The sequence below is a fragment of the Cnephaeus nilssonii genome (genome assembly GCF_951640355.1).
Source record: "Cnephaeus nilssonii genome assembly, chromosome: 1".
Taxonomy (NCBI): Eukaryota; Metazoa; Chordata; class Mammalia; order Chiroptera; family Vespertilionidae; genus Cnephaeus; species Cnephaeus nilssonii.
In genome coordinates this window covers 93,923,149-93,950,735 of record NC_137072.1, presented here as the reverse complement: position 1 = coordinate 93,950,735, position 27,587 = coordinate 93,923,149, and the positions used below count along the sequence as shown (strand labels likewise).

Sequence of the window (27,587 nt, the reverse complement as noted above, 5' to 3'; positions counted from 1 at the left end):
ATGTTTCTCTCTCTTTCTTTTGCTCCCTTCCACTTTCTCTAAAAATCACTGGGCCTAGACGGTTTGGCTCAGTGGATAGAGCGCCGGGCCTGTGGACTGAAGGGTCCCAAGGCACATGCCCGGTCAAGGGCACATGCCTGGGTTGCAGGCTCAATCCCCAGTAGGGGGCATGCAGGAGGCAGCCGATCAAAATGATCCTCTCTCATCATTGATGTTTCTCTCTCTCTCCCCCTCTTCCTTCCTCTCTGGGGGAAAAAAAAAAAATCACTGGGAAAAATATCCTCGGGTGAGGATTAACAACAAAATTTAAAGGAAAGGCTATGGGGATGAGAACCAGTCTATCTCAAGTACTAATCTCCGAGGAGACTTCCTTTTGCACCATCAGTTTTAAAAGGGAAACTGGGAGGTCCATGCACTCTCACCCAGTGGACTTTTTATCACCTAAATCAGGGTTGGGAACGTCTGGCCTGCAAAATCATTTGGTCTGGCCCTGCCAAGGTATTAGGTGTGAGTTCATGAAATTGATAACTTTGTATTGCTTGTGAATGATGCTATAAATATCTAAATGGCCCTTGTCAGAAAAAAGGTTCCCTACTCCCGATCCTAAATAGTAAAAAGTGACACTGAATGGGATGAAAGGACGATCTTCTCACTTCAACTTCTATGCGAAACATAGCATGGCTGTGAAGACTGTAGGAAATGTGAAAATCTGGTCAGAATCCATAAGGGACTATTATTTAGCATAGCAGTCGCCAACCTTCTGGACCTCACAGACCACCAGTTGATGACCGCTGGTTTAGCATACAAGAGGAGAAAGCATGGCACTCTTGGGTAACAGGACTGTCAAAGTGAGCACTGGCACCCTAGCTGGTTTGGTTCAGTGGATAAGAGCACTGGCCTGTGGACCAGAAGGTCCCGAGTTCGATTCTGGTCAAGGGCACATGTTCGGTTTGCGGCCTTGATCCCCAGTAGGGGGCGTGCAGGAGGCAGCCGATCAAGGATTCTCTCTGATCATTGATGTTTCTAGCTCTCCCTCTCCCTCTCCATTCCTTGCTGAAATCAATAAAAATATATTTAAAACAAAACAAAGTGAGCACTGGTAACAATGAGGGACCCTTAGATGGCTTCTGAGGCAGCAAGAGAAACAATTCACAGGCTTGATCTCATTTAATTTTCATTCCATAAGATGAAGAAATTAAGGCTTAGAAAAGTGATGTAAGTTCATAGTTAGTAAACAGATTATATAATTGTATTAAGTTTCTGATTCTACAGCCTAAATTATACCATAGGTATGTAATATCAAATTATAATCTACCTATATTGCATGATATTTATGTTCCATAATTAACCACTCACCTTTTTGTGATAACAAAAAATGCTGTAAAGAGCATAATTCTTTTATTATTTCATGAATGTAAAAATAGAGTCAAAGGATAACATTTTTAAGGATCTAGACAAAAAATGCCAAACTGTCCTGCCAAGACTGTGCCAATATATATTTACTGGAATAATGAGGGAATTCATTTCCCCGATCCCATGGAACTATTCCTTTAAAAATATAAATATATATTTTTGCCCAGCTGGCATGGCTCAGTGGTTGAGCATTGACCTATATATAGGTCACGGTTCGATTTGGGTCAGGGCACAGCCAGGGTTGCAGGCTTGATCCCCAGTAGGGGGCATGCAGGAGGCAGCTGATCAATGATTCTCATATTGATGTTTCTATCTCTCTCCCCTGCCCCTTGAAATCAATAAATATATACTTTTGCTGATCTAACAGGCAAGATGTATCACTTAAGTTTGAATCGTACTTAGTGATGTTAAACATTTAAAAAACACACATATTTTTATTGATTTCAGAGAGAAAGGGAGAGGGAGAGAGAGAGAGAAATATTAATGATGAGAGAGAATCACGGATTGGTTGCCTTCTGCATACCCCATATTGGGGATCAAGCCCGCAACCCAGGCACGTGCCCTTGACCGGAATCAAACCTGGACCCCTCCAGTCCACAGGCTGACGCTCTATCCACTGAGCCAAATCGGCTAGGGTATGTTAAACATTTTTAAAGGTAAACTGGTACATAGGCTTCTGGGGATCCTGCCTATTTATCATTGATTTGTAAAAGCTCCTTTTATTAAGCCTTTGCCATGCACGGTACATAGTTTCCCTAAATTTGAAACTTCTCATTATTCCTAACTCAGCTCTAATCTTCAATCTGTTCATACAAAGCTGCCCTTGGCTTGTTCTATGATAAAAATAATTTTTCATGGTTTTCTTCAGTTTATCAAAACATTCAGCATCTCTACTGTAATTGCTCATTTCCTATCTCTTCCACCAGAATGCATATTCCTTGGAGGGAGAGATTTTTGTATGTTTAAAAAGCATAGCAGTACCTGATATGAGAGTGCTCAATACATACTGTATGCATAAATGAATAATAAAACCTGTCCTCTAACACCAGTTTTAAAGGAGGATGCATCACAAGTAGGATTCTTGTTATTTCTGTTAGTGCTTTTGAAATCTAGTACATCAAGAATTTGAAATGAGCTAGGATCATAAAAACTTTGGGTTTTATTTTCATCTTAGAAAGAACAGAAAGTAGAGATGGTAATTTCACAGATTTGAAGAGCAAAAATGTGTAGAAATAAAAACATTTATTTTGCATTTGGAGGACCTTGTAGTCTTCTGCAATCCACTAGGATGCTGCAACTCTTCTTCTTTTTGAACCTACACTGAAATTTTTATTCCTTTCGTTTTACCAAGTCACTCCACTTTTTAAATCACTATACTATACAAAGTAAGTTCCTTGAAGGAAAGAACTGAATCTTACCTGTTTTTGCTGCAAAGTTTTTCTTTTTTCTAAAAAATATATTTTATTGATTTTTTACAGAGAGGAAGGGAGAGGGATAGAGAGTTAGAAACATTGATGAGCTGCCTCCTGCACACTCCCTACTGGGTATGTGCTTGCAACCAAGGTACATACATGCCCTTGACCGGAATCGAACCTGGGACCTGAGTCCGCAGGCCGACGATCTATCCACTGAGCCAAACCCGTTAGGGCCTGCAATGTTTTTCATAGTGTTTTGCAAAGAGTAGTATTCAAGAGATAATTGATTAGTTAAACAAATGCTGATGCTAACTGTAACATTTCTACAATGATAATGACTAAAAATTTATTGGGAAGAGTTTAGTCTTTAGGAGTGAAGAAAAATATAACATCACTATTGAGATGTAAAACCCAAATGAGTACATGAAAATTGATTCCAAAGTACATGGTGCAATTACAACATTCAATATTAATTAGGTAAATAATTCCTATGTAAGCTCTACCAACATTTTGAGCTAAAAAAATTAAAAACGAAGAAAAATCTCACCTGATCCTCTTCTGCTCTGTCAGGTCACCCTCACTAACCAACATCGCTGATAATAACCGAAGAGTTGAATTGGCAGATTTAGACTGGTTGTTTTTCATACCCAACAGCCACCTTACCAGAAGTTTAATTGCCTGTACCTATAAAATATTAACATGCTAAAAAAAGAAAGCAACCTAAAATTCCAATTAAATGGAAAATTAATTTAATTAGATAAGTGAGCTTACTTAATTGCCCGCAGACATGTTTTATTAAATAAGTCTGCAGAATAATAACAATAAGGACTAATATTTATTCCATTTAATCTGGCACTTTTCCTAGGGCTGTAAATGTATTAACTTATTTAATCTCCAAGCAACTCTATGAGGGAAGTATTATCTCCAGAGTAAGACAACTGAGACATTATTATGACAGATAACTTGTCCAAGGTGTGGCTCCTGAACTCAGGCCTTTCACACCCTAACACTTGCCCAGTGTTTTCAAAGTATGTGAAAATATATTGTTTAAAATAACTATTTAAACTATGCCAATTATAGTGATTAAAAATAACTATTACTATTTAGACTAATATTCTTTGTAGTACTGAAAAACTATTTTGATGAAACCATCAAGTCTAATTCAATCTCATTTAACATTCTGGTAAAAAAAAAACCCAACCAACACTAGGAGATTACATTTGTGGTCATAATTACTTGGAAGCTTATACTCAAAAGATTGCTACCAACATATGTGAAAGCACTAGCTAAAGGATCTAGGTGTTATTTTATATATTTGTTGACAACCTGGAAAAAGGAACTGATGGACTATATAATGACTCTGAAGTTACACAAGGTAAATCAGATTATCAAGGAAAGTGATAATGAAGAAGTCTTGTTTTAAATCCCAACACTACCACTTTAAAAATTAGCTTTATGAGGTACAATTTACATCTACTGAAAGTTACCAATTCGATGACAGCCACCTGTTTTTGCTAAGTTAATATTAATATGCTTATAGGTAAGTAGATAGTGGTGGTGAGGCTAGATCTGAGATCTAGATTTTGAGCATCAACATTCTGCAAACAGTCACTTGAGTAAAAATAGCCTCACTGAAAATGTTTTAGCTGGCAGGAAGGTCTACATAAGATGCAGATATATTATCTATCTAAATAAAAGCCTAAGTGACCATCACAACCGAACGACAACTAACCAGGCTGTGTGGGGTGACCAGGCAGAGGCGGGGGGGGGGGGGGGGGGGGAGGGGTGTGTGGCAGTTGGGGGCCTTCTGGCAGAGGCGGTTAGGGGTGATCAGGTCGGCAGGGGGGCAGTTAGGGGCGACCAGGCCTGCGGGCGGGGGGGTGGGGGCAGTGAGGGGTGATCAGGCCAGCAGGTAGAGGCAGTTAGGAGTGATCAGGCAGACAGGCAGGTGAGTGGTTAGGAGCCAGTGGTCCAGGATTGTGAGAGGGTGCAGGCTGGGCTGAGGGAACCCTCTCCCCTCCCATGCACAAATTTTGTGTACCGGGCCTCTAGTCTATATATAAATAACTCAGTGAAAACTATGGTTTCTTTGAGAAACACACAACTTTTGATTTAAAAATAAAGCAACTCATTTGAAACTGATTCTTAACTATTAGGTTAAAAAAAGGTTATCTATGAATGTTTATTATTTCAACATAAAAGTTATCAAGACCTACACAAATTTACCTTTGCTAGTACTTCTGGGGAAACCTCTTCATCTGGAGACCACAATTTTCCATTCTTCTCACCTGTTGACTATAGTCAATTGAATAAATTTAATTTTTAGAAAAAATTTTAAAGTTTTGCTCATTAAATTTTTCATGCTGAACAATGCAGTGCTATAGGAAAGTCATCAAGAATAGCTTAGAAAAGAACAAAGTTGAAGAATTCAAACTTCCTGATTTTGAAGCTTACTAGAGATCTATAGTAATCAAGATAATGTGATTGGTAATGACGTTAAGTATAACCATTTAGACCAATGAAATGAAATAGAGAAACCAGAAAACCCTCAAATATATATGTTTAACTGATTATTTTAAGGGTGCTAAGATCAATTATTAAGGAAAGAAGAGTCTCTTCAACAAATGGCACTAGATATCCACAGGCAAAAGAATAAAGCTGAACTGTTACCACGTATCATATAAAATATGAACTTGAAATGGATCAAAGATCTAATTTAAGAGCTAGAAAACTATAAAACTCTCAAGAAGATATAGGGGAAATCTTTATGATCTTGGATTTAGCGAATATCTGACAAAGGTTTAATATTCAGGTTATATAAAGAATTCTTACAAACTCAACAATGAGGACAAACAATTCAATTAAGGTGGGCAAAGGACTCTGAAAATCCGAAGAAAATATTTAAATGGCCAAAATGCACATAAAAAAAAAAAAATCCCCAACATCATCAGTCATTAGGGAAATATAAATCAAAACCACAAGATAATGCTTCTTGTATGGCTATTATAAAAAAAAAAAAAACACCCAGAAAAGAATAGTGTTGCAATGATGTATTGGAATTGGAAGCCTTGTGCATTGCTGGTGGGAATATAGAGCTACTGTGGGAAACAGTCTGGTGATCCCTCAAAAAGTTTCACATAGAATGACTATATGACTCAGAAATTCCACTCCTAGGTATATACCCCAAAGATCTGAAAACAGGGACTCAAATGTTCATATCAGCATTATTCATAATAATCAAAAGGTAGAAAAAAATCCAAGTGTCTATCAATAGATGAATAAACAATATGTAGGCTACACACACAATGGATTATTATTCTAGCATAAAATGAAGTTCTGATACATACTACAGTATAACACAACCTTGAAAGCATTATACTCAATGAAATAAGCCAGACACAAAAGAACCAATACTGTATGATAAGAGGTATGTAGAAAAGGCAAATTCATAGAGCCAGCAAGTAGAACAGAGTTTACCAGGGGTTGGAGGCAATGGGAAGTCATTGGTTAGTGAATACAGTTTCCGTCTGAGATGATAAGTTCTGGAAGTAGATAGTAGTGATGGTTACACAACAATGGGGGTGCATATTTTAGCTGGTAGTTTGGGCCATTTTGGAAGAGTTACTTGGCTTTCCTATCTCCCATGTACTAGTATATATATATATATATATATATATATATATATATATATATGATTAAACTTGTTTGTCTTTTAAAATGAATCAAAACAAAAACATCCAACAAAAAGAATAAGAATGGGTGAATATAGCATAGGCAAACTGTATATTTAATGGTAAAAATGGCAAAGTTATTTTATGTATATTTTATCACACAAAAAGAGTCATTTTAAATTAGGATCCATCAACAATTAAGTCATCATCTAAGAGGTGCCTTAAATTTCACATTTGTTGCCAGCTACATCTAGCAACAGTTCAAAAAACAGCACAAGAATGTGGAATAGGAATGAGACTTTGGCCATGCTCTTCCATCCTTGTCTATTACATCCAAATGGGGGAAGGGAAAAGAGGAGAGAGTTGCACTGCCAAGTATCTTTCTACCTAAGCTCAGAAATTGAGGACTTGAAGACCACTGGACCATGTGGAAGTCAGCACTGAACTGAAAGGCACCCACAATGATCCAGCAGATAAGACTGGTTTGTCTTTATTAAATAACTCTTTAGCGCTGTCTGGTTAGCTCAGTTGGTTAGAGTCTTATCCTCATATGCCAAGGTTGTGGGTTTGATCCTGGTCAGGGTACATACAAAAAGCAACCAATAAGTGTATGAATAAGTAGAGCAACAAATCGATGTTTCTCTCCCTCTCTTCTCTTCCTCTAGCTCTAAAATCAATTAAATAACTTTTTAATTTAGGTACATTTAATAGAGGTTTTAAAAAAATTTATTTATTTATTGTCTAAAGTTTTACATTATGTCTCCTTTTTCCCTGATTGAACCCCTCCCACCCGACTAAAGTAGAGATTCTTAATCAGAGGTGTGTTTGGACTCCAACTGAGAGCTAATAAATTAGCATGTGCGTGCACACACACACACACACAATTTATTAACTAAAATAGAATACATAAATCTAGGGCCAAAGTGCAATGTAATTATATTTCAAAATGCTAGTCAAATTCAATTCCATTTTTTAACAATGTTTAATAAAACAAAATTCTGGCACTCAAATAAATTGTCATTTGACTTATATATTTTACATCATAATTTATCCATCTCACGTTCTCATTTTTTCTTTCTTTTTTTTAAATATTATTTTTTATTGATTTCAGAGGGGAAGGGAGAGGGAGAGAGAGACAGAAACATCAATGATGAGAGAGAACCATTGATCAGCTGCCTCCTGCATGCCACCCACTGGGGGTGGGGTCTACAACATGGGCATGTGCCCTTGACTGGAATCAAACCTGGGACTTCAGTCCTCAGGCCAACGCTCTATCCGCTGAGCCAAACCAGCTGGCTCATTTTTTCTTTCTTAAATGTTAATATCTAGTAATAGCTAAACAGAAGTCAGAATGTCATTTGGAAATTAAGTAAATAAATAAGGAGGGAAAGCATACAATAATTTAAAAAGAATTATAACTAAAGAAGCAGAAATGTTTACTCTGTGATAAGATGTAGATAGAGAATAGTCTTAATCTCATGATTCTAAATTTAATTAAATGAGAAACTTACCCTGTCATTCATTAGCAGGTCTTTCACAATAAAATTTGCTACTACAGATTTCATTGGGGAAGCAAATTGATCTGGTGCTAACATAGAAATGTGGCCCAATGAAACTAATGGAGTTATAAGTTGTTCTGGTACATCAGCATTCAGACTCCTACTGAGTGGCTATAAAAATAAAACAGTCAAAATTACCAGTTTGTTTTGTAAACAGCTAGACATTCTACAGAAAGAGTAAATGTTCCCAAGTCCTCCTGAATTTATCATGCTCAAACAAATCTGTTCTAAATGATATGATCAAAAGTAACTTCAGCCATATCAGACACTTGACTCTTATTTCACCTACTAAAATTTAACAAGTATGAAGAATGTAGAAAATAGATATTAGAAAAAATAAAGCGCAATTAAAGGTAGGAGTGAAAACAAGAACATTTCTGTATCATCAAATCAGCATTATTTTTGAGCCATGTACAAGAATAGTTTTGTTATGTTAGTGGATTTTTTATCCTGTAGAAGCATTTTAAATGACCATGAATCATAAAAAACCAGACATCACTGGGTTCTGTTCATATTATTAATCCAATTTTATGGTAATAGGAATACCGTTCTAGTAATGGAACCAGGCCAAGAATCATACATATGGAAAGGCCAACAGGACCAATTTTCAGGTAGGGGTGTCAGGTACTTTTAACTTGGTGGTTCAAAGTCATCTAACTAATAGTTTTTGAGGATTAAATGGATCACTGACCCAATTAAGTAAAATGTCCTAACACAAACATACAAACACCCTTCCATATGTAGTATTTAAATATATAATCTGACCTAAAGGCTGGCAATATATTGCTGAATAAACAGAGAGAGTCCCTGCTCCAATGGAATTTATATTCTAGGGTGGGATAAAAAAACACACCTAAAAAACAACAAAAAAACCCCACAACAAACAAAAGACCTACCTTCACAGACCATAAAAATAAAAATCAACATAAAGACACCCTACATATTATATATACCTCAAAAATCTGTGCAAGCTGGACTTCTTTATTTGTGAATATGGCATGTATACAGTGAACAGCCTGTTTTGCTTGGTGTGGAGTACCTCTCTTTGCTTTCTGATGTAAAATAGGAATTAAAGTCCTGTAAAAAATAATATCATAGTTAAAAAACACACAAAATCCCATAAGCTACAAGTAGTTGTTTTGGTTACCTACTATGTTCTCTTCCATAACTATTTGGATATATACTGTCTATCTTAAAAACTACCAGATTTATAGAAAGATCCAAAGTTCCTTCTCAGTTCCGAAGTATGATTCAAGGAATACAAGTAGCAAAAGACCAAATTTTATCAAAAAGCTGAAATTATCATACCAGTGAAAGAAAGTATGCAACGACACAGACATATATATATATATATTTTGGTAGAAGAGTAATAAAAATATCTAACAATGATTGAGTACTTGATGCCAATTATGATACTAAGTATTTTTACATGGACTAATCCTCAAATCACTCAAAGAGGATTATTTATTTCAGTAAATAAACAGGTGAAAAAAACCAGTGCACAAAAGTATTATTTAAGCTTCTTAAGGTAACAGAGTTAGGAAATGGTAGAGTTGGGATTTGAAGATAAGCATTTCTGCTCCAAAAATCCCTATACTTAACCTCCATACTGACAATGAAGATCAAAATTAAGAAATCTTTTTATAGGACAACTAGATGCCCAGTGCACAAATTTGTGCACCAATGAGGTCCCTCGGCTTGGCCTGCAGGATCGGGCCAAAACTGGGTCTCCAACATCCCCTGAGGGGTCCCGGATTGCGAGAGGGCACAGGCTAGGCCAAGGGACCCCACCGGTGCACAATTGGGGCTGGGGAAGGATGCAGGAGGTTGGCCAGCTGGGAAGGAACCATGGGAGGGCTCCAGGGCGTGCTCATTGGCTAGACCCCAGCAACAAGCTAACCTACAGGTCAGAGTGTCTGCCCCCTGGTGGTAAGTGCACATCATAGCAACTCGTTGACTGGCTGACTGCCTCCTCGTGGTTAGTGCACGTCATAGCAAGCGGTTGAGCAGCCTTAGCATATCATTAGCATATTATGCTTTGATTGGCTTAACGTATGACCAAACAACCGGACACTTAGCATATTAGGCTTTTATTATATAGGATGTGGAAATGCATATTAGTCTTAAAGTATTGAATGTTGATGATATGGGAAACAAGCGGAATGAAGAAAGAAGCATGTGTGTATCAACCTATAAAAAATAGACATACACATCAAGTAGATAAAACATTTCATAAAAAATGTTAATAGTGGCTTGTTCTTTATATTTTTTAAAGTTTCAGCTTTTTACAATGAACATTTACAATACAATGTTCTAATTAGAACAAAGTATTTTTCTAATTAGAAAATCTATAAGGAAAAATAGAAATTTAAGGAAAGATACTTGTCATAATTAAATGTAATGCAATCATCCTATTTTATAGATTATAAGGTCAGTGGTATTAAATACAGTGGTGACAAAGGGTCCTCTTATGGTAATGGGAGGCTAGACTCAACAACAAAATGGGAACATATGCGAGTCACTATAGGTCTGATTTGATCTGAATATGCCACATTTTTCTCTCCATGCAAGTTTGGAAGAGGGATTTCTATGCCCACAGAGCCTCTTTGATAGAGTACTGCTTAAGTCTTTCCCTCACAAAATAATTTACCAGAGTAACAATTCCTGTAAATAATACAAGTAACAAAGGAAGACATGTTGTTCCAATTGCTGTTAAATGCATTATTAATTCTTCTTAGCCTCATGAAATGATGATACATAAGTCAACTTTAACCTTTCTTGTTGCTTTCCTGGTGTGCTATAATTCTATGATGCATCAGGGTTGTTACTGAGGTCTACAGTGTTGTGCTTCTCGGCTTTTCAGTGATTCTCTCTTTCCTTCCCCATTAGTCTTTTTTTTTTTTTTTTAAATATATTTTATTGATTTTCCACAGAGAGGAAGGGAGAGAGATAGAGAGCTAGAAACATTGATGAGAGAGAAACATCGATCAGCTGCCTCCTGCACACTCCCCACTGGGTATGTGCCCGCAACCACAGTACATGCCCTTGACCGGAATCGAACTTGGGACTCTTGAGTCCGCAGGCCAACGCTCTATCCACTGAGCCAAACTGGTTAGGGCCCCATTAGTCTTTTAGAAAAAAAAAAAAAAGGTTTTATTTCTTGTGTCCAAAGTTAACTATTCCACCTACACCTGATTCTTCCACTGCTTCCTTTGGGATAGAATTCCTTTATGACTAAATCCTTTACCTTAAAAAATATATGTAGATTTTCCTACTTTCTTTTTTTTTTTTTTAAATATATTTTATTGATCCTTCACAGAGAGGAAGGAAGAGCGACAGAGAGTTAGAAACATCGATCAGCTGCCTCCTGCACACTCCCCACTGGGGATGTGCCCGCAACCAAGGCACATGCCCTTGACCGGAATCGAACCTGGGACCCCTGAGTCCGCAGGCCGACGCTCCATCCACTGAGCCAAACCGGTTTCGGCAGATTTTCCTACTTTCAGAAACATATGAGAAACTTTATCCTACAGCTGATATTTGGCCCTTTCTCTATTTTCTTCCATGTCTTCTTCTATAATATACAAATATAAAGAGTATTATCTCTAGACTATAAACTCCTTGAGAGCAGGGACTGACTGTGGTAATTCTTTCCTATTAGCCAGTACAGCACTGACAATGAAGAAAATGTACAATAAATATTTAATTATTTCTCAAATTTAACCATAAGCTCACAAATTTAATAAAACCTTTAGGAGTCATGAGGCTTCTTATTCTATGATTACTCTGTAAGGAGAAACCGGTTTGATTTGGATATACCCCAAACTATCTGCATATACTCTGAACATGAGATTCAATAGCTTTCAGTAATAGTATTCTTCCAAAATTTATCTCCCAAATCTTATGGCCAAATATAGTCTCAGCACAATTCTGATCCTAAGAGACCTCTTTAAGATACCAAAGTGAAACAAAATGTACGTAATTTAAAATATATATATATATTTATTGATTTCAGAGAGGCAGAAAGAGGGAGATAGAAACATCAATGATGAGAATCATTGATCGGCTGCCTCCTGCACACCCCACACTGGGGATCGAGCCCACAACCCAGGCATGTGCCCTTGGCCAGAATTGAACTCGGGACGCCTCATTCCGCAGGCCGATGCTCTATCCACTGAGCCAAACCAGCTAGGGCTGTACGTAATTCTTATGAGAAGGGAGGTAATCCAGAGGGAGAGATCAAAACAATAAAAAGCACCTCTGTCAACAACCATGTAACTAAGAAATATTTTATTAAGCTCACTACTTGATCATCCCATTCTGTGGTGGGATATGAAGGTAGTAGCTATTGAATTCATAACCAGTTGGAGAGAAAAAGGTGAACATACATAGGTTAGAAAAATATATTAATCAATTCTGTGATAACTCTTGATCATTAATTTAGTATTTTAAAATCATATTGTTATAAACAAAGTTTCAGTTTCTACCTCTACCTATATTTTAATGGTAGGGGAGAAATGAGGCAGAGAAAAGATGAAACAAAGAATACAGAGAAGTAGCTTCTAAATACAAGTTGTCTTTCCTCTCACCTGTCTTCCTATGTGAAAGGAAAACAAAGATCCTATGGCTCCCACACTTAGAAACCTCTTGTGTTTACTAGGAGAAAAAATATACTCACGATCGTATCTGGGGTAGGTCTGTTTCTATTTTGTGGCCTGTATTTCTAAATATTTGTATAGCAGCTTCGGCTACTTTGTCATCTTCCATTCGGAGGCACTGTAACAGGGACTCATATGTCTCTGCAGAGTGGAACGAGGTAGGATGTGTGAAAGACAGAACCTGGAGGAACAGATATAGCTTTAGAGGTACAGACAATGGTTTTAATCCATTAAAAGAAGATAACTATAAATATGATTTAAAATTATGGGCTGCACAAGCTGGCTACCCAGAATTAAGATTTATATCTAGTAGTTAGGCATGGCTCATAAGACACTGACAGAAATACTGTGAAGTAGATTCCTCAAGACAGCTGATATCTGCTCCTTGATCTATTTTCTTATCTGAGAGTCTATTCTGATATTGGGAATGCAGCAAATGTGGCTCCTCTTTCATAGTGTATGATGTTATGATGTGAACAAAATGACAAAATGCTAACCAAAAGCTTTTTTTATTAAAAATATATTTTATTGATTTCTTACAGAGAAGAAGGGAGAGGGATAGAGAGTTAGAAACATTGATCAGTTGCCTCCTGCACACTCCCTACTGGGTATGTGCCCGCAACCAAGATACATGTCCTTAACCAGAATCGAACCTGGGACCGTTGAGTCCGCAGGCCAATGCTCTATATACTGAGCCAAACCGGTTAGGGCACCAAGAGCTTTATTTCATGGCAAAAGATACTCTATAAGGAAATATTTAAGTGAAATACATCACAAAAAGTTCACTCATCATAACTATAAACAAGCCATTATTTTTAAAAAATATATATTTTCTTGATTTTTTACAGAGAGGAAGGGAGAGGGATAGAGAGTAACATCAATGAGAGAGAAACATCAATCAGCAGCTTTCTGCATAACTCCCTACTGGGGATGTGCCTGCAACCAAGGTACATGCCCTTGACCGGAATAGAAACTGGGACCCTTGAGTCTGCAGGCTGACGCTCTATCCACTGAGCCAAACTGGTTAGGGCTAAACAAGCCATTATTGATAACTTTTTTAAAAAGGATTTTCTCATTTTTAAAATATATTTTTAGTATTAATTTCAGAAAGGAAGAGGGAGAGAGAGAGATAGAAACATCAATGATGAGAGAGAATCATTGACTGGCTGCCTCCTGCATGCTCTGCACAGGGGATCGAGCCCGCAACCTGGGCATGTGCCCTTGACCAGAATCGAACTTGGGACCCTTTAGTCCACAGGTCGATGCTCTCTATCCACTGAGCCAAACTGGCTAAGGTGATTATTGATAACTTTTAATTATGACTACAAACATATAATTATTCCCTATTTATTATGACCTAAGCTCCAGCCTATCCTTAAGGACTTTACAACAAGTTAGACATGTCTACAAAGTTACATGTTATGGAAACAATTTAGTTAGCATAATATTGGAAACTAGAGGCCTGGTGCATGAAATTTGTGCACGGGGTGTGTGTATCCCTCAGCCCAGCCTGGACCCTCTCTAATCTGGGACATTCCTCTCACAATCCAGGACTGCTGGATCCCAACTGCTAGCCTGCCTGCCTGCCTGCCTGATTACCTCTAACCACTTCTGCCTGCCAGTCTGATCACCCCCTATCCACGCCCCTGCCAGCTTGATTGATGCCTAACTGCTCCACTGCCAGCCCGATTGCCCTCCCCTGCAGGCCTGGTTACCCCTAACAGTCTTCCCTTGCAGGCCTGGTTGCCCCCAACTGCCCTCCCCTGCAGGCCTGGTCACCCCCAACTGCCCTCCCCTGCTGGCCCAGTCACCCATAACTTGCCTCCCTTGCCAGCCTAGTCGCCCTTAACTGCCCTCCCCTGCTGGCCTGGTCGCCCCCAACTGCCCTCCCTTGCAGGCTGGTCCCTCCCAACTGCCCTCCCCTGCCAGCCATCTTGTGTCCACATGGGGGTGGCCATCTTGTTTGTTGGAGTGACGGTCAATTTGCATATTTCTCTTTTATTAGATAGGATAAGTGTTAAAGTTGAGAGGCAGGGAGATGGGGGAATGGAGTATATAGTCTTCAGTAGGTTATACAATAATCATTTATTTAATGGGCAATAAAGTGGAGAGATTGTCTCATTTGATGAGATTTACAGTGATAATATTTAGTTATGAGGTTTTTTGTTTTTTAAAAATATATTTTAGTGATTTTTTTTACAGAGAGGAAGGGAGAGGGATAGAGAGTTAGAAACACCAATGAGAGAGAAACATTGATCAGCTCCTCCTGCACACCTCCCATTGGGGATGTGCCCACAACCAAGGCACATGCCCTTGACTGGAATCGAACCTGGGACCCTCAGTCTGCAGGCTGATGCTCTATCCACTGAGCCAAACCAGGTTAGGGCTAGTTATAAAGTTTTAATAACTCATAGAAAAATGGAGAATCAAATTTGAAAAATCAAATCAAACAATCTATATTCTAATGTCTTTGGTTTGTCTCTTCCCCCCTTAATTTGTATGTTATCTTTGGGCATCCTCCCATGTACCAAAAGGTTGCCCAGCTTGTGGGCTCGATCCCTGGTAGGGGGTGTGTAGGAGGCAGCTGAGCTAAGTTTTGCTCTCACCTTGATGTTTTTCTCTCTCTCTCCTTTCCCCTCTCTCTATAAAAAATCAATAAAAAAAAAAGTAAAAAAAAATGTCTATCTTAAAGATGATTTTACTCTTAAAACTATTTAAAAAATATAACCCTATTATTAAAAGTATAATTAAAACATTTCTCATGAAGCATCATATCAATTCTTTCCATGATATAATATTTAAGACCATTCCAATACAACCCTCTCTTCTTTCATTTTCCTTTTTTAATTTTCACCCAAGGATCTTTTTCCATTGATTTTTAGGGAAAGTGGAAGAAGAAAGGGAAAGAGAGAGAAACATCGATGTGAGAGAAACACATCAATTGGTTGCCTCCTGTACAAACCCCAACCTGGGTCTGGGCCAGGGAGAATCCTGCAACCAAGGTACGTGCCCTTGACCAGAATTGAACTTGGGACCCTTTGGTCCACAGGCCGACATTCTCTCCACTGAGCCAAACTGGCTAGGGCACAACCCTCTTTTCTAATGTCCATTAACTGCACTGGTTTGTATCTTCCCCCTTAGTTTACATGTTGTAGTGGTCTAAATGTTTCATTGACTTCAATTTCTTCTCTTTACTCCATCCAATAAAAGCTCTATCAAATGTTGATACCATATTAAAAGCAAGGTTAAAAAGTCCTGATAAGCCTGACCGGCGTGGCTCAGTGGTTGAGCATCAACCTATGAATCAGGAGGTCATGGTTAAATTCCCAGTCAGAGCACATGCCCAAGTTGTGGGCTCGATCCCCAGTGTGGGGCATGCAGGAGACAGCCGATCAATGATGGTTCTCTCTCATCATTGAGGTTTCTATCTCTCTTTCCTTCTCCCTTCCTCTCTGAAATCAATAAAAATACATATTAAAAAAAACAACAAAGAAAAACAAAACCAAGAAGAAAAAAGCCCTGATAATATCTTTCTGCATCAATGGCACTCCACAATCTGGAACCAACCTTGTCTCCCATTACACCCCAAAGCAATCCTTTTCTCTAGTCAGGCTAGATTCCTAATGATCCCTAAAATATGCCAAGAATTATTCTCTTTGATGATGATGTTTTTTCCTAGATTAAGTCATATCTTTTCTAAGTCTTGCCTGACCTTACTAATTGGCTCAATTCTCTGAATATTTTGGCATCTATTACAATTACCAATTGTTTAAAAATTCCCTGATCAGACATACGTTGTCATATAATATTCCCATGAGCAATCCTACTACTCCAGATGCAGGTTTTTTAAAAGGTACTAGATCATTTAACATATACTAGTACTGTTACAAGCACAGTAGACATGCACATGATCCATCGATGGGTTGCCTCCTGCATGCACCCTAACCAAGGCCAGGGATTGAGCCTGCAACCGAGGTATGTCTCCTTGACCAGAATTGAAACCATGGCCCTTCAGTCTGCAGATGAATGCTCTAACCACTGAGGCTAGGGCTCAAAAATGTTATTTTATGATGTAAAACAATTACATTATTATAAATGTAAAAACATAAGCCTATCTAATAAAGAGGGAATATGCTAATTGACCACCACTCCCTCACAAGATGGCAGAACCAACAGCCAATAAAGAGGGAATATGCTAATTGACTGCCGTACCCTCACAAGATGGCGACGGCCAGTTCCTCTCAGCCCCATCTCATCCAGCTGGAGTCCCCCAGTCCCCTCAGCCCTGCCTCATCCAGCCGAAGTCCCTTAGTACCCTCAGCCCTGTAGGGGAAGGCAGTTGGGGGCGATTGGGCTGGCAGGGGAAGGCAGTTGGGGACGATCATGCAGGCAGGAGAGCGGTTAGGGGACTATCAGGCTGGCAGGCAGAAGTGGGTTATGGGCAATCATGCAGGCTGGCAGGCAAGTGGTTAGGAGCCAGCAGTCCCAGATTGCGAGAGGGATCTGAGATTGGAGAGGGTGCAGGCTGGGCTGAGGGACACCCCCTGTGCACAAATTTTGTGCACCGAGCCTCTAGTCCTATATAATAAATAGGTAATATGCAAATTAACCCTCACAAGATGGCTGCCTACAACCAGGCCGGCAGGGAGGATAGTGAGGGCCGACCAAATGACTGAACAGCAGGCTGCGTGGGGCGACCAGGACAGCAGGGTGGTGAGGGCCGACCAAACGACTGAACAGCAGGCTGGTGGTGGGGGCATGAGGGGCGACCAGGCCGGCGGGGGTGGGTGGGGCAGGGGGGTAAGAGGAGGTAGCTGTTGGGGGCGAACAGGCCAGCAGGGGGTGGGAGGGAAGTTGGGGGCAACCAGGATAGCGGGGGGGGGGGGGGGGGGGGGAAGGAGCAGTAAGAGGTGACCAGGCTGGCAGCGGGGGATAGTTAGGGGCAACCAGCCCAGCAGTGGAAGCGGGGGGCGGGTAGGGGGAGAGGCAGTTAGGGATGACCAGGCAGGCAGGTGAGTGATTAGGAGCCAGAGGTCCAGGATTGTGAGAGAGATGTCCGACTGCTGGTTTAGGCCCGATCTCCGGGATCGAGCCTAAATCAGCAGTCAAACATCCCCTGAGGGGTCCCGGATTGGAGAGGGTGCAGGCTGGGCTGAGGGGACACCCCCCTCGCCCATGCACGAATTTCATGCACCGGGCCTCTAGCATTTTTATAAAATATGATCACTACAAAAAGCTTAAATCTTTTGAATAGTTTCCAATGAAATAAGGCCTAACTCTTGCATGTCCTTAATAAAATTCAAATTTTGATCCCTTGTGGAATCTAATGAACAAAATAAACCTATGAACAAAATGGAACTAGAAGCATGGACACATGGAACAGACAGGAGAGAGCCAGAGGGGAGGTGGGGTGGTAGTGTCTGGATAAAGAAGTTGAAGGGATTAGCTAAAGAACATATATATGCATATCCCATGGACATGAAAAATAGTGTGGTGAAGGTCAAAAGAGGGGGAGACAGGGATAGGTAGAGGTGGGCAAAGGGCGGGGGGGAATCTGTAATAATGTCAACATGAAAAGTTTTTAATAAAAAAATAGTGATTACTGAAATGCTGGAGACAAAACTGTTTCAAAAATACCTTAAGAAGTTCAAGTCCTGAACGAATAGCTGTATCTGGACTTACACCCTCCTCTTCATCATCTGCTGTCCCCTCTATTGATTTGTTCATCAGTTTTACCAGTGCACTATTAATACAAGAAAATCTAAATTAGTAATACCATAGTATACAACTTATCAACTAGAAAAATACTAGTAATTAGTGCAAGGGGAAAGTACTCACAAAAGTACAACAGGAAATCATTAGAAACAACTGAAATGTATGAAATTATGGGAACAGCTAATAAAAATCAGCTATCAATTATGCCAGGCTCCTTACTTTTTTTTGTTTTGTTAATCCTCACCTGAGGATATGTTTTTCCCATTGATTTTCAGAGAGTGGAAAGGGAGGGGGAGAAACAAAGAGATAGAAACATCAATGTGAGAGAGACACATTGAATGGTTGCCTTCTGCATGCACCCTTGGCTGGGGATCAAGCCTGCAAACGAGGTATCCGCCCTTGACCGGAATTGAACCTGTGACCCTTCAGTCCACTGGCCAAAGCTCTAACCACGAAGAGAAACCAGTCAGAGCCAGGCTCCTTACTTTTTATATGTTATCGCTAAATCTCACAATCATCCAAAGGAGATATTACACCCACACTAAGGTAAAAAATAAATTACAAACTCAGATAAATTAGAGGGCTTTTTCCAAAGCCACAAAGCAATATTAAACAGGTTTTGAAACCAGAGTAGTCTGATGGTAATCTTGTGCTCTTTTCAAAACATTATTCTGTTTTCACATACCTCAAGTGAACAGTGATGTAATACATACTGAAGAATATCATGTAATCATTAAAATGGTTTAAAAAAAACCCCAAAGATAGCCCTGGCCGTCTGGCTCAGTTGATTGGAGTATTATCCCGTATACCAAATGGTTGTGGATTTGATTCTGTCGGGGCGAATATAGGAGGCAACCAATTGATGTTTTTCTCCCCCGCAATCCTCTCTCTCGCTCTCTCTCTCTCAAAATCAGTAAAAATATAACCTCGGTGAAGATTAAAAAATAAGAGTCTCTGACCCCAAGTTTTGTTTTCCCAGAAACTTCTAAAAATTTCTTTGTTGTTGTTGTTGTTGTTTATTTTATCTGCTTAAACATATAGAAGTTACAGATGTTTATATAGTAAAATCTGTGATTCTTTTGTGTTTTGGCTTTTGGTGTTGTAAGATTTCATTCTTTAAATTAAAAAAAGGAAATTCAAAGATTGATTGACAGTCTATAGATTTAAATTTTCTTCTCTGTTCTTATGTCCTAGGTTTTCTTCAATGAGCACATAAAACTAAAAATAAACACAGGAACTGTTAAAAAATAAAAAAGCATTGAAGTAAGCCAAAGACTGGAACATAAACAGGCCCTTCTTTCAACCTGAATGATGTACTGTATGCTTCCATTAGAAAGGTATACAGGGAACATTTTCAGGTCTACTTAGGAACCAAGAATTTAAATTTACAACACTGTAGTTTCAGATTACATTTTATTTTGAATAAATATATTTCCTAGCTTACCTTATGGCTTCGGAATCAATATGCACAGGTGCAATTCTTTCCAACAGAAATTTAACCATCTCTAAAAAAGGATTTGTTGGCTGTTTAGGATTTGCAAGTTTCCGAGCTATTTCTCTCTAAAAAGCAAAGAGTTTTTTACCATAAGTATGATTCAATTTCATGTTTTTTTCAAAATAAATACGATTATAGGCATCAAAAGCATTTAAAGATTCAAAACCAGCAAAAGTAAAACACACACATACACACACACACACACACACACACATACACTTCTGCTTTAGACTGACTGAAATTACACACTCCTTAGGCAATCACTGGACTGTGGAGAACAAAACGGAAATAATATGGTGTTATTTATGACTTTGTCTCATTTCTCCCATAAAATTTTTGTTTAATAAACAATTTTTAATGCTTTACTTTTGAAAAAATAAAACAAAATATTGTATACTTTCATGGATGAGTTTTTTGGTTTATTTGACAGAATAATGTGTTTTAGGTCAGTAATTTGTTTATTTAAAAAGAGAAAGATTCATAAGTGTATAAATATTTATAAAGATTTTCATTTTTGGATAAACAGAACTGAGTTAAGATGGTGGCAATACATCAAATAGAAACTACAAAGGAAAGACATTGCTCTAAATGTCTAAAGAATACATCACTTAATGATTATAGAGACTGAACCACCTAAAGACAAAGTCAAAGTTACAATATACTGGGTATTGGAAAAAGAAATCTACTCTAATGACAAGGCTTTTGAGTACTTAGGAGTAACTGTAAATTTTAGTTGAGAAGATAAACACATAAAGTGCATTCGAACTATAAAGCAATAACTCTATAAGCTTATTCTAATGTAGAGCTCTTTTAAGATTATAGTTGACATACAATAATATATTAGATTCAGGTGTACAACACAGTGATTTGATATTTATATACCTTAATCTTTTGCACTCGGATGTTGAGTGTGACTAGGTTAGCATCGGTAGTAGGAATTGAGAAAAAAGCGAGTGCAAAGGGTTAAGAAATGATCACATGAATCTAGTAATCATCTGTCTCTATATAGTTATTGGGATACTGTTGACTGTATTCCCTATGATGTACTTTACATCCACATGACTTACAAGTTCGTATCTCACAATTCCCTTTACCTTTTTGCCCATCTGCCCACCATCCCAACTTTGTGGCAATTATCAGTTTCTTCTCTGTATCTATGAGTCTATTTTGTTTTGTTTGTTAATTTGTTTATTTTTTATATTCTACACTAGAGGCCCAGTGCACGAAATTCATGCACTCGGGGGGATGGGGTGGGGAGGGAGGTGTCTCTCAGCCTGGCCTATGCCCTCTCGCAGTCCAGGAGACCTCAAGGGATGTGAGCCCTGGTTCTGGCTGAGCAGCGCTCCCCCACTGGGAGTGCACTGACCACCAGGGGGCAGCTCCTGTATTGAGCATCTGGCCCCTGGTGTATAGTGTGCGACATAGTGACCAGTCAATTTGCATATTAGCCTTTTATTATATAGGACTAGAGGACCGGTGCATGAAATTAATGCATGGGGTTGGGAGGGTCCCTCAGCCCAGCCTGCACCTTCTCCAATCCGAGACTCCTTGGGGGATGTCTGACTGCTGACATCCCTCTCACAATCCAGGACCACTGGCTCCTAACCGCTCACCTGGCTGCCTAATCACTCTGCCTGCCTGCCTGATCGCCCTAACTGCTCTTCCCTGCCTGCCTTATTGCCCTAACTGCTCTCCCCTGCTGGCCGGATCACCCCTAACTGCCTCTGCCTCAGCCACACCACTGTGGCTTTGTCCGGAAGGTCATCTGGAAGATGTCTGGTCTAATTAGCATATTACTCTTTTATTAGTATAGATGTAAGTTAAACAATACAGGTTTGTCTTTTTCTTACTTATTCCACTTAACATAATATCCTCTAGGTCCATCCATGTTGTCACAAAGGGCATGATTTCATTCTTTTTCATGACTGAGTAATAGTCCAGTGTGTATACAACTTTCTTTATCCATTCATCTATCAATGGACACTTAGGTTGCTTCCATATCATCATGACTATATAAAATATCACTATGTATATAAACAATTATACTAGAAATAATTATTGGTCATTTTTAGATCCACTTAGATACCCTGTAACCCTAGACTGAATAAAAAAATACCTCATCCATGCTCTCAAACAACTCTGTAAACATATATTATAGTTCTTACACCTTATTACATATTTATATAATTATCCAATCCTTATTTTTTCTAGAACAAAGTTAGACATAAATATCTAAATTTCTCTCTCTCTTTTTCATCTATGAAGGATTGGTCCCATACATAGTAGTTGTTATCTATGTGTAATACCATAGAAATACAATTTACTGAAATCCTAAAGGGTAGTGTAGGGATAGGGGTATATCCTATCTAATAAAGAGAGAATATGCTAATTGACCGTCATGCTGTTGCAAAGAGGGTGACATGCCCACAGCCAACAAGGAGAGAATATGCTAATTGACTGCCATGCCCTCAAAGATGGCAGCGCCCACAGCCACAAGATGGCGGCACCCAGCCCCTCAGCCCCGCTGGGGCGCCTGCCTCCAGAGTCCCCCAATCTCCCCCAGTCTCCCAGCCACCCAGGGCCACCCGAGGCTCAGGTAACCAGGACCGGCCGAGGCTTGCGCTGCTGGCAGGCAGCAGCAGAGGTGTGATGGGGTCGCCTCCTGCCCCTGAGGGCATTATTTTGCCAAGAGATTATCCTATATAATAGAGGTAATATGCAAATTGACCACCACACCCTCACAAGATGGCTGCCTATGACCAGGCTGGCAGGGGGGTTAGTGAGGACCAACCAAACGACTGAACAAGCAGGGTGCGTGGGGCGACCAGGCTGGCGGGAGGGGGGGGGGCGGGCAGTTGGGGGCGACCAGGCCAGTGGGGTGGCAGTTAGGAGCGACCAGGCTGGTGGGGGGGGGGGTGCAGTTTGGGGTGACCAGGCCAGCAGGGGGAGGCAGTTGGGGGCGATTAGGCTGGCAGGGGAGGGCAGTGAGGGGCGACTAGGCTGGCAGGGGGGAGTTAGGGGTGACGAGGCAGGCAGAGGGGGGCAGTTGAGGGGGACCAGGCCAGCAGGGAAGGCAGTGAGGGGTGACCAGGCAGGCAGATGAGCTATCAGGAGCTAGCAGTCCAGGACTGTGAGAGGGATGTCCCCTGAGGGGTCCCGGATTGGAGAGGGTGCAGGCTGGGCTGAGGGGACCAGCCCCTGTGCACGAATTTCGTGCACTGGGCCTCTAGTATATATATAAAACAAATCTTCTAAGAACCCTATAAAGAAGTTAAAATTTACAAATGAGAAAAATGAGGCTCACCTGGCCCGCATGGCTCATAAAATGCTAAATAAATGAATGAATAAAGATACTGATTTTCTCCGGGTGAGGCTGGGTCCCGGGTCCGGGTGAGGCCGTGGGCCCCTGGATCCGGGTGAAGCCGTGCCCCTGGGTCCGGCCGAGACCAAACCAGAGGGAGTCGGACCTGCATTACCACCATTTGTCCACCATCCAGAGCTGAGGGGTCAGTGCCGACATGTACTCATAAGGAACTGGTGGACATTGATATTGGGTCTCAAAAGAACTGTTGGTCCAGAAAGAAACTCACTACAGACTGATTCATTTGCCTGTCAGCATAACTATTATTGCTCGTCGCACATTCAATTCTTATAAGTATATCTCTAGTGACACATGATTTCGCTCATCTAGGGGAACAACATAGTCTGATGAACAAGAACAGAACCAGAAACAAGGAGGCATCAATCGGACTATCGGGCCTCAGAGGGAGGATAGGGGAGGGTGGGGGGAGGGGGGAGAGATCAACCAAAGGTCTTGTGTGCATGCATATGAGCCTAACCAATGCTTAAGTTCAACAGAGGGTTGGGGCATCCATGGGGAGGGGTGTGGGATGGGAATGGGGGGATGAGGACAAATATGTGACACCTTAATCAATAAAGAAATTAAAAAAAAAAAAAGATACTGATTTTCTATAAAATAGAGTCCAAGAATAGAATGAAGACAGAAGCCTAAACAGGAATTACCTTATTTATAAATACATATACAGCAATGTAACTATTGCTGATTTCTTGACAAGGGTATCTCCTTGCTAATATATGGTAGAAGAAAATGTATGCACAAACAAGCATTTAGAAAATTCTTATTTACTTAATGTCTACTAAATACAAAGCATTTTATCTTGCTCAGTTCCTAGGACTAATCTCCCTGGCTTAGTTCTCTAGTGTTTTTCCTGGAATTTGGCTGAAGAGTGGTAAGTAAAGAGAACTAAGTTGACCACAGATATATTTCCTAGGTAATTCAGAGCTCACAATACTGGTAAACTCACACAACTAAAATAATCTCTGTAAAGCAGATTTTAATAAAATATAAACTTCTATAAGTAAAGTTAGAAGAACAAATGTAAAAGTATAATTTACTAACCACACAAACATCTGCCTGTTTACATGAACAGGTTGGGCTGATTAATAACTCCAACTGAGAACGCAGTTTCTCATCATCACCGAGAACCTGGTTAAATTTCTTCACAAAATCTTGTGCTTTCCCAGGGTCAGGCAAATTCTCTATAAAATTAAAAGAGCATCAATAATACATTAAAAAAAAAACCACCCTATCTTCCCATACTAGCAGTTAGCAGCTGTGCATCACTGCAGGTTGCCCAGGACCAAACCAGAGAGAGTCGGACCTGCATTACCACCATTTGTCCACCATCCAGAACTGTAATGTCAGTGCTGACATGTACACATCAGGAACTGTTGGGCATTGTAATTGGGTCTCAAAAGAACTGTTGGCCCAGAAAGAAACTCACTACAGACTGATTCATTTCCTGTCACCATAACCATTATTGCTTGTCTCATTTTCGGTTCTTATAAGTGTATTTCTAATAGCACATGATCTCATTCATCTAGTGGAAATAATGAACAACATAGACTGATGAACAAGAACAGACCCAGAGCCGAAACCGGTTTGGCTCAGTGGATAGAGCGTCGGTCTGTGGACTGAAGGGTCCCAGGTTCGATTCCGGTCAAGGGCATGTACATTGGTTGCGGGCACATCCCCAGTAGGGGGTGTGCAAGAGGCAGCTGGTCGATGTTTCTCTCTCATCGATGTTTCTAGCTTTCTATCCCTCTCCCTTCCTCTCTGTAAAAAAAATCAATAAAATATGTTAAAAAAAAAAAAAGAAAAAAAAAAAGAACAGACCCAGAAACAAGGAGGCACGGATCAGACTGTCGGGCCTCAGAGGGAGGGTAGAGGAGGGTGGGGGTGAAGGGGAGAGATCAACCAAAGGACTTGTGTGCAAGCATATGCACCTAACCAGCGGTTGGGGACAACAGGGGGGTGGGGGCATGTGTGGGGAGGGGTGTGGGATGGGAATGGGGGCATGAGGACAAATATGTGATACCTTAATCAATAAAGAAATTAAAAAACAAAAACAAAAAACAAACCACTCTACTAAGCTAAAAGAAAGTTGTCTTAAAAATAATGCTGAGTGCCCTCAGGTGTGGCTCAGTGGTTGAACATCGACCCAGGAACCAACTGGTTCCATTCCTGGTCAGGGCACATTCCCAGGTTTCAGGCTCGATACCTAGTAGGGGGCATGCTGGAGGCAACTGATTGATGAAGTTTCTCTCCCATCAATGTTTCTATATCTCTATCCCTCCATCTCTTGAGCCGGCAAGAGAATATCAGCCTAACTGGTTCTTCTAAATAAAAGTACTAAGGAAAGGATAATTTTCCTTATTTAAATGGATAGTCCCACTGGGTAAATTATTTGTCTGTTTTGATGTTTATTATATATCTACAGAGTGAATAAACATACTCACTTGCTATGGTCATCAGTTTTCCAAACATGGCAGAACAGTTAGTCTCTGACTGAAATTTAAAACAAAAACAAAAGAAGTGATATGTGTTATTAAATTTCTGAAAGAAAATCTATGCTCAGGGTTGTATTTTTTAAGTTAAAAATATTACCATATCTAGTATTATCATATCTACACCCTAAGTTGATAATAAAAAATTGTGTACTAGCAACAATTATTAAGTTAGGACATATAGAAGGAAAGGAGATGTTAGCAGGAACAGGTATTTAAAAATTTAGAGTATATAATTTTCATAGGGAAATTATCTTGCCAGAAGATTGAACAGGATAACTTTGATATAAAGCAATTATATGGAAATTACTATGAAACCATACACCAAAGAAAATTAATAATGTGAAGACTAGAAATGTTTTCCTCCTGAATAGAATTCTATTAGCTTTTGTGTGGCCTATTACTTAAATAACCTCAGAAAATCACCTCCCCTCCAAAATGTGTTCCCTTTCCTCCATTACAAAAAAGATGACTTAAATTTGTATGAAACTTGAGTAATTTGGATAAGAAATTGGTAAACTATGGTTCCACGGACCACCTGGGTTTGTTAAAGTTTTGCTGGAACACAATCATGACCATTTATTTACATATTGTCTAAAACTGTTTTTGCACTACAAAGGGAGAGTTGAGAGTTCACCACAGAGTAAATAGTTGGCAAAGCCCAAATTTTACTATCTAGTCATTTTAAAAAAAAGTCTGTCAACTCTTGATTTAGTATCCATGAACACTTGATAGGTTTCAGTCTATGTTCCCTGATTAATAACATGTATTCTAGCCTGTTGGTGTGGTTCAGTGGTTGAGCGTCGACCTATGAACCAGGTCATGGTTCAATTCCGGGTCAGGGGACATGCCTGGGTTGAGGGGCATGCAGGAGGCAGCCAATCAATGATTCTCTCTCATCACTAATATTTCTATTTCTCCCCCTTTCCCATCCTCTCTGAAATAAATTTAAAAATATATTTTTAAAAAAGAACATGTATTCTAGCAAACACATTTAGAAGTATATTAAGAGATCATTAAGTTTCTTTACTCCACCTTCCAGAAAATGCTGGATAGAATTTCTTTTTTTAATTTGAATTTGGCATATTTATAGGATTGATACCTGATTTGACACTGACTCTCCATTGAAGTACCAGCAATCATGGAGTAAAAAAGATGATTACTTTTAATATAATTTTATCTTGAGGTTTAATTCTAATTATTTGCATTTTGATAAATTATGTATGATATATTAGTGTCTAAATACTTGATAAATGAGAAAACACTATTTCTTTCCCTGTGGTGGAAAATAAGATTTTGTTATACTAATTTGAAATGGAAATTTTGCTTGGATAACTACAGAAATTATGTTTCACTGACATTTGGTAAATAGAACAATTGAGATACTTCCTATTTGCTTCATTATATATAATCAAAGAAAATCTAAATAATGACTGTAACAATGAATTTACACAAATCATGAACTTACTGTAGGCTGCTTGTGTAAATCCAAGAGTTCTCGTACATGACTTCTAAGCATGTTCTGACATTTCCACATTTCATTGAGAGCTCTGTAAATAAAGTTATAAATATGAAAAAAGTGCATAATATAACAATACTGATAAGTATTTAACTTCATTACTTTTCTTGTTGCATGATATAGATGCATCATTCTTCTATATCTACCTAATATTTTAAGCACCAGAAAATGTAATTATTACTATTAAGATAGTTTAATGTAAAATGGTAAATATAAGCCTTCTTATGAGAGAAAATATAGAAGGATAAACAGCATCTGACAGGTAAATGAAGGA

General features: G+C 39.3%; 1 protein-coding gene across 3 annotated transcripts in view; it reads right to left on the bottom strand.

Annotated features, from left to right (window-relative positions):
- The window catches only part of PDS5A (PDS5 cohesin associated factor A), a 98,942-nt gene that overhangs the window by 19,523 nt on the left and 51,832 nt on the right, over nucleotides 1-27,587 (bottom strand). For all 3 annotated transcript variants that reach the window (XM_079769100.1, XM_079769101.1, XM_079769102.1), the window contains exons 14-23: nucleotides 27,263-27,344; nucleotides 25,747-25,795; nucleotides 24,347-24,486; nucleotides 19,876-19,991; nucleotides 18,354-18,459; nucleotides 12,737-12,897; nucleotides 9,012-9,135; nucleotides 8,011-8,169; nucleotides 5,055-5,123; nucleotides 3,376-3,512 (exon numbers count right to left, since the gene is read on the bottom strand). In XM_079769100.1, the coding sequence (XP_079625226.1) occupies nucleotides 3,376-3,512; nucleotides 5,055-5,123; nucleotides 8,011-8,169; nucleotides 9,012-9,135; nucleotides 12,737-12,897; nucleotides 18,354-18,459; nucleotides 19,876-19,991; nucleotides 24,347-24,486; nucleotides 25,747-25,795; nucleotides 27,263-27,344 (1,143 nt within the window). The remainder of the gene's footprint in view (nucleotides 1-3,375; nucleotides 3,513-5,054; nucleotides 5,124-8,010; nucleotides 8,170-9,011; nucleotides 9,136-12,736; nucleotides 12,898-18,353; nucleotides 18,460-19,875; nucleotides 19,992-24,346; nucleotides 24,487-25,746; nucleotides 25,796-27,262; nucleotides 27,345-27,587) is intronic.